The sequence below is a fragment of the Melanostigma gelatinosum genome, assembly GCF_949748355.1.
Source record: "Melanostigma gelatinosum genome assembly, chromosome: 16".
Classification (NCBI taxonomy): Eukaryota; Metazoa; Chordata; class Actinopteri; order Perciformes; family Zoarcidae; genus Melanostigma; species Melanostigma gelatinosum.
Window position 1 is genome coordinate 18,833,043 of NC_136649.1, and position 11,376 is coordinate 18,844,418.

At 43.2% G+C, this 11,376-nt stretch overlaps 2 protein-coding genes across 3 annotated transcripts; both read right to left on the bottom strand.

The window, feature by feature from the left end:
* Positions 1-34: 34 nt before the first annotated feature.
* ccdc28b (coiled-coil domain containing 28B) lies at positions 35-4,526 on the bottom strand. Its single transcript, XM_079286260.1, has 6 exons — positions 4,392-4,526; positions 2,864-3,275; positions 2,122-2,291; positions 1,770-1,924; positions 1,299-1,321; positions 35-1,163 (listed from the first exon to the last, which is right to left on the bottom strand). The coding sequence occupies exons 2-6, from the start codon at positions 3,100-3,102 to the stop codon at positions 1,109-1,111; spliced, it is 642 nt and encodes a 213-aa protein (XP_079142386.1). The 5' UTR covers positions 3,103-3,275; positions 4,392-4,526; the 3' UTR covers positions 35-1,108.
* A 1,145-nt stretch (positions 4,527-5,671) lies between these two features.
* tmem39b (transmembrane protein 39B) lies at positions 5,672-10,723 on the bottom strand. Of its 2 annotated transcripts, none has more exons than XM_079286701.1 (9): positions 10,566-10,723; positions 9,674-9,876; positions 8,223-8,442; positions 7,975-8,058; positions 7,614-7,768; positions 6,651-6,984; positions 6,381-6,559; positions 6,163-6,283; positions 5,672-6,031 (listed from the first exon to the last, which is right to left on the bottom strand). In XM_079286701.1, the coding sequence occupies exons 2-9, from the start codon at positions 9,802-9,804 to the stop codon at positions 5,798-5,800; spliced, it is 1,458 nt and encodes a 485-aa protein (XP_079142827.1). In that variant the 5' UTR covers positions 9,805-9,876; positions 10,566-10,723; the 3' UTR covers positions 5,672-5,797. The 2 variants fall into 2 exon arrangements, with proteins under 2 accessions (XP_079142827.1, XP_079142826.1); XM_079286700.1 differs by having other exon boundaries at positions 6,381-6,568.
* Between the last annotated feature and the right edge of the window lie 653 nt (positions 10,724-11,376).

Sequence of the window (11,376 nt, forward strand, 5' to 3'; positions counted from 1 at the left end):
TAATGTGTACAGAACATTGCAGGCTGTAAAGGATGTTAGATGGAGTAACCAGTATATGAATGTATTACGTAACCAAATGCACCAATCACTTGACATGCTGTGATTTTTCTGATCACTCGTAACTTTATTAAGCTTGTCAGGAATTACATATCATGGCCGCGGTACACTGCTACCAAGTCTGGAATTAATACAACGCAAATCATTTGGTTATAAAAGTAGCTGCCATTTTGAAGTTGTACTGTACAGAGACTTCTTCCAGCCGCATTAACTCTTTGAATGTGCTATCAAACAACACGTTGCCATACATGTTACAGTCGGTCATTTTAGAGGGTAACCCTGCTAAAGTACTCACAAAATCCTCCAACTCAAGTTATTATAACCCATCAGTGTCAAATACAGTAGCTGGATTGCACATTGGCAAAACATAAATCATTTTACATGCAAGTTCAAACATACATGTATCTGTTCACAGACCCTTTAAAATGTATCAAAGCCAGTATTCCAGTATGAAACTTTAAAAGCAAAGCTATAAAAACAAGGTAGTGCATTCAGAATAATAGCAAAAGTTCAAACTCCCTTTTAAAGTTGTGAGCTAACCACAGTGGTGTTGTCGACGAGTGCTGACATTTCTTAACAGAGAGGCAAACCTGAAACGATGCAACAGACAAAGGCATACTGTGAAATCAACTTCATGACATGTGCTTTTGGGACGCAGCGAGCCAAAGCTTACACTTGGTTTCATTTATTTTTCCGAAATGATGTAACGAGTAACTGGAGCCAAGTTAGTTTGTGCCAAGAACATGCTAAAAACCTGGACACAACGTATTCCATCTAACACAAGTGTGAGATGGAAACCCTTCGATCGCTTCTTGTGCCTTAACTGAGGGGCTTATGGTTTTGGTTGAGTGTCCATTTAATGCTCTGCTGCTTAGAGTCTCTATATCGCTTCACTGACCAAATCGAACAAATAGCTCCTCCTCCTTCTCCTCCTCTTGTGGATATTTCCCTTCTGTTACTAAGGCAGCTGGGTCAATGGCATGGCAACCTGGACTGGTAAGATGTTGGGAGAAGATGTGTGTGTGGTCGCCGTCCTCCGCACCTCACTTCGTCAGGGACCAGATGTCTTGGGCAGGTCCTGGTTCTCAGCCAAGTGGAGCTTTTGTCTGAACACATTAAGGATTCACACAGACAAACACTGAAGTAAAAATTGATGATTTAAAACCAGTGTCTGCGCCTGGAGCACTGGGTGATTCCCATAAAAACAGCAAAAACAGTGATTGAATGGCAGAAAAGGATACATCGAGGTGCTGAGCTCCTCCAGCTGCAGGAACAAATGAAGAAAAGGGTGAGAGGTGTAATGAAAATAGAAACAGACAAGATTAGAATACAGTGTGGCAGTACAGGGGACTAATCACTAAATGATCACATTACATAACAGCCTGTGTGTGTGTGCGACGTCAATATTTGAGTCAGACCGTGTTGTTTACAAAAGCAACTGGTCAACTTCCCTTCTTAGCCACACAAAATAGTCACTTCACAGCCCGTCTGCTCCGAGGCACAGTTCTCCGCCAGCAAGTATTCCTGGCAGCAGGTGCAGCGAGCTGAAGGCTTGTTCTCACCACGGCAGAGAGGATAATGTAACACGCGATGTATTGTAATTTACGGGGTAGTTTTGGCATGCGAAAATGTGCAATTTAACATAAATGTGCAGAGTATTAAAAATGCAACCACAGATGAGCATGACCTTTGCTGCTGTGGTCTGTGCTTACGTTACAGAGCAGGTGCTCCAGGTTGTGGTCGGAGGCACACTTCCTCTGGTCCTCTGAGAGCTCCTCCACGTGGCTGGCCAGGCTGAAGTGCAGTCGTGCCAGCTTCTCCTGCATCTCACGCACATGCTCCAGCTGCTCAAAGGAGCACACCTTACCTAGAAAACCCAGTAACCGTGTAACTTTTCTCTTTTTTGCAGGAGGATTACAGCAAAGTCTTGAGTATTTCCATGGCAACAGAAGTGTAAAAATAGCCCCATAACTATCTGATTTCAGTTCACTTTTTCAACTGGCTTTATTTTCCGGCCGTAACAGAATATTCCCTCGGTGGCCTCTCTAATAGAGGTCGTCTTACCGAAAGCCTGCAGTTTGCCTGAGTGGAAGTCGTTGAGGAGGTTGAGGAGGCCTCCCTCCATCTCTCTCACGTCTGAGACGTCTGTGAGGAACGAGTGCTGCAGGGGGGAAGACTGCACTACTCTACTGGGCCCTGCAGGCTGGGGGGCCCGGGGCTTCTCCTTGTGAGGCCTGAAGACAAACAAACAAACAAACAGAAACATCACGAGCATACCTAATCTGTTCTTGTAAATCACTATCCTGCCTTACGAGTTACGAGTCACATGCAAACAGTGCTTTCGCAATATCACTGTGTAACAGACATTACTGAGTCAGTCTACTGCTGTTCTGACTCTGTTGCAATGGGCTTAACATTACAGCTCAATGCACCACAGCTATTTGATTTCAATTTGATTCAGTTTGTTTAGCATTCAGCATCTTAGCTAAATATTTGTTTTGCAATCACTATTATACAATAAATGCTCGTTGTATAGTCACGCTTCCAAAACAAATTCTTTCTGACGTGATATTAAAGATTACTAAAGTGGACGTTCCCCTGTATATTTTTAAACGTCAATGCAAAGTGAGTGTCGTCTATTTCTAAGGCACTTTAAAGATAACGCACACTTTTTCTACTACACTCAGATGTAGCATTAACTACTTCAGTCAGTTATCCGTTTATGGATGAGATGATGGGACATTAAAAGCCAAAGAACATGTGCAGCAGCTGTTCATAACTACTATTGGCTCTCTACAACACAAACCTGGTGGTCTTTGGTGGCACTACGACGGTAAACACCTCTTTGGGCTGTCCTGCAGCTCCTATGGACCGCTTAAACTTGCCTCTGTTCTTGGGGGAGGGGGGCTGCGGCAGGCCGAGAGAGAAGGTGGCACTTTTGCTGGCAGGCAGGACGGAGACTTTGCGGGGGTTGACGGGGGGAGGAGGGGGCTGGGGGAGGGACACCTTTGGGCTCCGCTTCTTGCGTTTGTCTTCCATTATCATTTATCTTTGAAGTGAAGCACTCTGGGGGGGGATGAGGGGGGACTGCCTGGCTGGCGTAGAGGACGTCCTGAAGCAAACCAAAGGTAGGACGTTGAAAACCTGCAGTCTCCCCCCTCCCTGAGAAAAGGGCTCCGTGGAGACTGAATGAGTGCTGCAGCTGAGGATTCTCCACTCTGCAACAAAAAACAAAAAAAAGCATTTTGTGGTGCATTCATTCGTTTACCAGCGTCCATAGATCATCACAACAATACACATGTCACAGACTAATCTAAATCATCAGTGTTAGTGGGCTGCTACAGTGAGGAAGATTATGTGATTGCATTTAGAGGACATTTTCAAATGGAAGCAATTTTCTAACTTTTTTTTTTTTGCATAATGCTTCCCTGGTGTAAAAAGAGAGTTAAACGGTGGCCTAGAAAGATATGTTTAGAGCAGCCTCGAAGTGGAAATAGCTCAGAGAAGATGAACTGAAGGACACCTATTTCCAAATATTATTCCAAACAAACAAACCGATTATATGCTACAAAAATGATGCAAGCTACACTGCAGAGGCTTTGTTTTTATCTTCACTACAGATGAATGCACAGATAGGTAACATGAATCCTTAGAGGAGCATACAGCTTTCAGACTAATGGCTGAAGGAGAAAATCAATACACTGCATTATTATTATTATTGAGATCTCCCACTAGGATAGTGGATTTTAAAGGTCTTACCCTCATCTAGCTACACCCAGTTTGTGACCAGAAAAAAAAAACATTTTACAAGCTGAAGTGGCCCAACTAAATGCAATAGCCCTGCAATAAATGTATATATTTTACTATAAATTAAAAGGTTGTATTGCAAGACTGTTGGATAATGGTCTCTCGTCTGAGGTTCACTTATGTGTGGTATTGTATATTTGGCTCATTGATATCAGTACCTACTGCAGTAGAGTGGTTGTTTATTGTTAGCAACAGCACAGTGAGTGCATTAATGTCACTGTGGTGTCGGCACTGGGCCTAAATATCGCTTCATGCCATTACAATGTGATGAAATAACTGTTATAATAGCAGTTATCTGCCTCCGCTCAGAGTAACGTTGGAATCCAAAGATGGCCACTACAGTAAAACACAATGGCAACTTTACACGCTTATCGACATCCTTATTTACTTGGATTGTATTAACCCTGTAGAAAAACTGCTTTCACAACATGTAGACCGCGGGTTGCTACACTATATTGTTGAATTCAGCGAGAGAGAAGACGTGTAAAAGATATTTATCATCTACGAGTGACACAAGCACGACTTACCGAATCAATTAGGCATCAGAAAGCAATCCGGCTGAGCGAAGCCGTCAAATTTCTCCTCCCGCCATTTAAAAAACGTCTAAGTAGACCTCACGTGAACTAATCTTTATAAACCACAGTTTAGCTGCTGAATTATCCCCGCTGTAGCACAGGTGTACATGTATTATAATCACTGGTCCAATGTAAAGCGCGTGATCGATGCGCTCGTCTCGTGCAGAGCTGTTGTGTTGTATCCTTCTTAAAGGGACAGTCCTCTCTGTGTGCGTGTGTGTCCTGACAGTTGGTACTCTTCGTGTCATACAGGTGCGACGAACATCCTGCCAAGGTGCTGAATGAATCAGCTGATGATGCAAATATATTTTTTGTGTCATAGCCTGGTGGCTTTGCCATTGTAGTTACTCGGCAACTGAAGATATGCACTCAGGCCACATGGCGACGCCATTGTTCCCCATCTTCCTCTACGATCCTCTCTCTCTCAGTGACATCTTGAAACACGATATACTCCTCTACCTCCATTAGTGTTTTATTCTTATATGCATACACTTCTGTCAGCTAATGGTGTAAAAAGTAAAAGTAGCTATACCACAGTATTAAAATATACTTAAATTACTAAAAGTAAAAGTGCTCTGTATGCAGAATGGCCTATTTCATATATATCATATCACTGGATTATGATTAGTGACACATTAATGTGTAAGCATCACTAATGATGCAGCTAGTAAAGGTGGAGCTAAAAAGGCCGTTGTACAGTATACAACACCCTCCATCCCCACACTCTCAGCTCGGATAAGATAAGAAAAACTTTAATGGGGGGAAAAAAAAGGCAAGAAACTTGAAGCGCAACAGATGAGGGATCTGTCACTTTATGAAAAGTGTAACCCTACGGATGCGGAAAAAGTCTGATCATTTCAATTTCATAATCGTTTCACTTAATCACAACAGAGTACTCTGGGTTGCATTTTCAATACCACTGAATTTATGGCATCAAGTTTAGCATTCCAAAAATTTGACTGTTGGATTCCGTTAAAAATCTTTGCTTCCTTAAATACTCAAAAGCTGAAAAAGAAAAAAAACATACCATGTTGTTATTCAGCAATTATAATTAAAAGATTAAAAAATGACTACATTCTCAGCAATGAAGAGTCAATAAGTGCAACCTGTCAATTGAAATGTCCACCTATTGGCTGAGAAATAGTTCAAATTTTGGGTTTAATCTTTTCAGGCACAGAGGTTTCATGTGGTCAGAATGAAAACTAAAGCAAACCTTTAAAGTAATACAAAAATATGTCTTTTAATTATGGCGGATCAGAACAAAAACGTGACACAAAATGCAGTTTGTAGAAAAAATACAGAGCTCTTAGGCATGTTTTTGTTGTTCCAATGTGAATGTGAACAATAACAAGTCAAATCTAACTGACTTTCTGGTCTGATGAGCTGTTTGAGTACGAGTATGCCTTCCCTAGGACGATTCTGTCTCTGAGTAGCTTGAAGAAGGCGTAGTAGTTGCTGAAGAGAATCAGAGCCAGTGATATCGTCTGATGCCACTTTTCTGAACATATCAACGAGTAGAGCTGGTAGAATATCATGGCACCTTCCAGGATGATGAGTATGTTCAATATTCGTAAAGGCTTGTTGAAGAAGAACTGAGGGGAGGGAAAGTGACAGGATGCAGTCATCAGATAAAGTACGGTATGTGCAAGTTGCTTCCTTTTTTTTTACAAAACAGGCAGTACAGGAAATCTCTAGTGTCTAGTGTTCATTTGGGAAAACTCACATAGAAGCGATAATGGGACACGTCTGACGGAACTGCAACATTATAGTGACCCATGGCCTTGTAGACGTTTTTATTGTGTTTCACCAGGACCCCCTGGGGCCACATGTACTCTTCTGTCCATCTGGGCAAAGAGAGACAGCAGATTGGGATTAGGACTTCAATCAAATTAGTCCCTAAATGGACCTAGAGCCCAGTGATACACCGTGAGTGGTACATACATGTGCTGAAGAACATTGGAGCAGAGCGAGGGGTCTACTTTCTGCCAGCAGCCCAGGTGAGCTGCAGCCTTGTGAAGCAGGTCGCAGTATCGCGGCGGCAACAGGTGCCTCATGAGGATGACCGACGTACTGACTGACACCAGGATGAACAGCTCACAAGACCAGCGCTTGTCCACGTACTGTGTACTCTGAGAGAAAATATGCAGGCGAGGACAAAATAAATAAAAGACAAGAGATATTAAAGAAGTTACAATTAAGACAGTTTCTCACCTTGACAAACCAGACAGGAACGAAGGCCACATAGTAAGCACTGAGCATCGAGCTGACCAGCACCTCCTTCATCCTCCAGTTGAAGTCCATCTTCAGGTACTCCACCTCCTTGCGGATGAGATCCGGGGAGAGGCAGCAGGCGTGAGTCGGCATGGCCTGGATGCCGTACAGCTGGCTGGTGTGCTGCTTCCACGTCTCCTTGAGCACAGTCAAGTAGTCCCTGCCCCGGCCCACGCTGCCCACCTCCTTGGAGCCGATGCTGGCAACGGGGGAGAGCAGACCTGCTCGCCGGAAGTCACAGCTCAGCCGGAAGAATGGAATATACATCCCGAATCTGTGAGGAAAGACAACAGCTTACTTTTATCAATACCTGATGCCTTGCGTCCACACAGCCAGGGTGGTTGAGTTTGTGACACGACAGTCTGCACTGATGTTAAAAAAACAAATGTGGCGCCAAATATCTTCGTGGCTTAAAAACTACATAATACCACATCATGAAACTTGAAATGCTAAGCACACTCATGCTGCGGAGACAACATGGACAACAGCATCCAAACGTCATCTTATTAATATTCAATAAACCGGATGTTACAGTGCAATGTTTCAATTGAAGCTCTTCACTGGAGTGCTTTAGAGACAACAAGCATCAACAATCATTCAATCCTCAGTTCAGACTACTTTTAAGTTTGCCAACCATATATATACAGCGTGTTTCAGCAAAAATTGGTTTTAAACACATTTGATATCCGGCTGTATCCAATCTAGCTCACGAAAGATGGGAAGAAATATGAGCGCAAACACATCAGCAGGAACCAAAACAACTGAAGCTGGTGAACACAAACTATGAAATACATGCAAATGCATTGAAACTTGTTTTTAAATGCGTGTGGATAACATGGAACCACCAAAAATAGTTTCTGTCAATCGAGTACAACCCTCTTTGTTCTCGTTGTGTACACTCACGGGTAGCAGAGGAAGAGCAAGCTGAGGACAGAGTACGTCCTGAAGAGGTAAATAAGGGAGCGGCACAGGCTCCAGCCCGTCAGCGTGAGCACAGCAAACCGAGCCGTCACCAGAAAGATCGAATGAGGGAAGGATAGTTTCCCGCTCTGTGACGCCTGTGACACAGAACAGTCGCATGAATACAACTTTGCCATTCGATTAATATTCAACACAGAACATAATCAAAGAGAAAAAGCACAGTGCCGGACTCATTTGCATCAAATACGGAGTGATATGACTTCATATTTGAATGTGTAGCAACACGTGTGAGGGACGAGGGCTAAATTCTGAAAAAGGTAGAAGCCAAAAAGTCAACTCTTACCTCTTTAACAATTGCTGCAATTAACCTCCTTGCCAGTATGATGACTGTGAACACCAGCATGTTATAATCAATAAGGTGAAAGTTCTGTGAATAATAAGATGGATTCAGGATTATTCCTCCCACTTACATTATTTTGTCAACAATAATAAGCACAGCCTAAAAATACCAGTTCAGGCTACCAGCAAGATATGCAAATTTCTACAAAAATAACATGATCGTGAGTCAACAGCTGACCACTGAGTGCTCACCAGTGATGTGTGTGAGGGAGGGTGTGATGGAGGGTACCACCACACAGTCTTGTAGATGTTGACGTAATGGACAAAGAGGGCAATGAGGTGGCAGAAGAAAAGATGGAGCTCGAACAGCACGTTGCGGTCCATGGACAACTCCGGGATCTTACAGTGCTTCAGAGGAACGACCGTCTGCGCAGCCAGCGGGGGGTTGGACATGCATGTCCCCGAGCCATTCCTGCAGACCAAACACAGCCGTTTTATTGTGACGCGTGTACCACTCTGTGGCAATATGGGACAACTGGAGTAGGACACATCCGTGTCATAGGGGTACATCCCAAGTCTCTTATTTGTCATTTCCTCGCTCGAACTGGAAGTTATTCTGCTCCGCCATATTGACGGCCGTCCCAAAGCTCTTATCTCTGCTCTGAGGAGCGAGGAGGGATCTCCGAGGAGTCTTGAGCCCTTCCAGGGAGTGTGTTAATGGCTGACACGCTCCCTCATTGTTCATCAGGTATGTGATTGGATGCTGCAGCTGATCGGACTGATCGGATTTTTCTAAATATCACTGGAGTTTGACAGATCAGAGACGTCCTTTCCTGTTTCTGATGATGGCCAGTGAAGACAGATCAGAGATTAAACTCTAGTTTTATATTTGATTAGTTTTCTGATTCATCTGGTTTAAATGTGTTTATTGTAGGACTGAACAACAAAAGGACCACAAACAACTTTCTTCATTTATTGGAAAGATTTGTCTTTTCATGATCTGATATTTCCCTCAATAACTTGTATTATGGATCCAATTAAAGTCAGAGAGCTGGAGAGACAAAACGAGGGTTTGATGAGTTTTATAATTTCAAACATGGAGCCTAATAAATGAATTCCAGTGTTCAAGAGAACCCATAATAATATTCTGGGTTATTTAATAATGACGTCACAATCAGAATTTTAAAAACGTACAGACGCAAATAATTCATGAATAAGACAAATGCATTCTGCCGGTAGAAATCGATCCTGTGCTTATAAACAGAACACAGTTTGTTAAACAGGTAACAGGCTACAGAGAGAAAACATCTACAGTGATGATTACTGTGTGTATTTATTAGTTATTAGTTGCTATTATTAAGTACAGTGATCATATGTACAGACACAAACTTCTCAAAAGTCTCTCCAGCTGTTAAAGCAGACTGACAGCTGATCCAGCTGTGATCAGACCTGACCTCAATTCACGTGACGGTACAAAGGAAAGGACGTCTCATGTCCCATGTCCCATGACACATATTTCCTCTCTCCTCCCATTGTTTCCTTGGGAGGGACTTGAGACGAGTGAGGGAAACGGGGATTAAGAGACTTGGGATGTACCCATAGTTCATTCCTGCAGCCCAGATGAGGGGCAGTCCGTCAAGACTCCAATATTCATCTCTTAACTCTCTCAGTGTGTGTTGAAGCAGCGGTGCATCAGAGCTCACCTTGTCCGGGATCGCACCCCTGTGACCGGGGAGCTGGTTGAGTGGTTGCCGTTGCTGACCGAGCCTGGTTCATTGCTTAGTGGAGGTCTGCAGTACGTGGTACGGTTCGCCCCTCTCCTTCCACCAGCCATCGCAGACACACCCACGGCTCACTTCTCCCAGATATGCGACCGGTTTTATGATTCGTCTCCTTGTGTTTTAATCTGTTTACAAGGAAGCGGATCACTGTGACTGAGAAGGCCGATCTAGAATGTCAAAATATGTAATCATATGTATTGACTAATGGGTGTAAAATGATTTATTAAATGAGCCTGTGATATGTATCACATAGGGTAGAATTCACCGGCAGAGCATCAGCTAGTAATGAAGTTAATAATAATAAGTTGCTCAGTGATTGGATTAGTCACAGGGTTGACAATAAGGAGTGGTGCACTGTACAGAGTCATAACAACCATTTCATAAATCACATATCTGCAAGTTTAAGGCTTTACGGCAAATCAAAGCACGTGCAGTCCTATAGATCTGCAAGAATAATCTCCCTCGCAAACACACATGATTAGCTGGCGTTGAACAAGTTTGAGATAGCTGCATAGCATATTTGTATATGCTGCAAGTTGTTTTATTGCGGAAGCTGACATTACAAGCTAGCTAAGAAGCAACTTAATGTGCTCCCTCCCCGGGCATATATTTTACGAGAGCCGCTTCGGTGCGACATATGAGGCAGAGGGCGAAACCAACGTGGACCCGTTCAAAGAGCGACGGACTCCGATCTGTCCGCCAAGACCATGCTTGACTAAATACAAAGATTGAGGCCTAGGCTAGCAGTCTCTGAGCAGCTAGCTAGCTCCTAAACAACCTACCGAACAGGCTAGACAAGTGAAGGTAAGCTTACCAGTGGCAGGCTCCGTTATCTGCGCTAGAAGCTGCTCTGTGGCATAAACAAGTTAAACGCAGTAAATTTTCAAAATATTAATTGAAATACTGGCGTGTTTTCCATTGAAATCAGCGAAGACAGTCATTGTTGATGTGAAACTAGCCGCTGATAGATGGGCAGTAGGAGCTGGCTCAAATCGTGGCAGCGGCAGCGGCAGCTAGTACAGGCACTTCCTGTTGCAAGCTCAGCTGCCACGACTTTCCGTGGCAGCTGGGCCTGCAACAGGAAGTGATTGCCACTGTATGTTGCCGCTGCCACTAGCATCTTGTGGCAGCTGCCAGCATTTCGGAGCGGATTCCGCGGTAGTTTAGCCTTTATTTGTCGTTATTTGACATTATATGACAATACATTAAGGTCATTGAAGGCATGACTGTTGGTAGTTGTAATTAGTTTATTAAAAAAAGACCGAATTATAATGGTATGGCCACTCGTTTTTGTCAACAAGCTAATTGCGGGCTAACTTCAATTGGTACTTGTTGCCCATGGCAACGATAAACACTTTCATACTGCAGACTAAAGGAATGCAGGTTGTAAATATGGATGATATGCATTGTACTGTTTAGAATGATGGCAACCCATATAACGTGTGGGTTGTCACAAGTTTTGGGAAAGGTGACACGGCTGTTTGGTCGATGGTTTATTTTTAAAAAAATGTATTGAACAACAAACAATAACAATTTGACATATTGTCAATAATAACACAGCAAAATACAGACATTTAAACGAACATACATTGACAGTGAAAGGTTAGTGAGTTACAATACTTGTA

Bases quoted from the DNA above. Each gene is read 5' to 3' on its own strand.
- tmem39b (XM_079286700.1), bottom strand. From the start codon at position 9,804: ATGGCTGGTGGAAGGAGAGGGGCGAACCGTACCACGTACTGCAGACCT. The intron at 8,059-8,222 runs GTGAGCACTCAG...TATTATTCACAG, and splicing joins CTCCCTCACACACATCACTG to AACTTTCACCTTATTGATTA. The intron at 7,769-7,974 runs GTAAGAGTTGAC...TCTGTGTCACAG, and splicing joins TTGCAGCAATTGTTAAAGAG to GCGTCACAGAGCGGGAAACT.
- ccdc28b (XM_079286260.1), bottom strand. From the start codon at position 3,102: ATGATAATGGAAGACAAACGCAAGAAGCGGAGCCCAAAGGTGTCCCTC. The intron at 2,292-2,863 runs GTTTGTGTTGTA...GTTTGTCTTCAG, and splicing joins GTGCCACCAAAGACCACCAG to GCCTCACAAGGAGAAGCCCC. The intron at 1,164-1,298 runs GTATCCTTTTCT...TAATGTGTTCAG, and splicing joins GAGGAGCTCAGCACCTCGAT to ACAAAAGCTCCACTTGGCTG.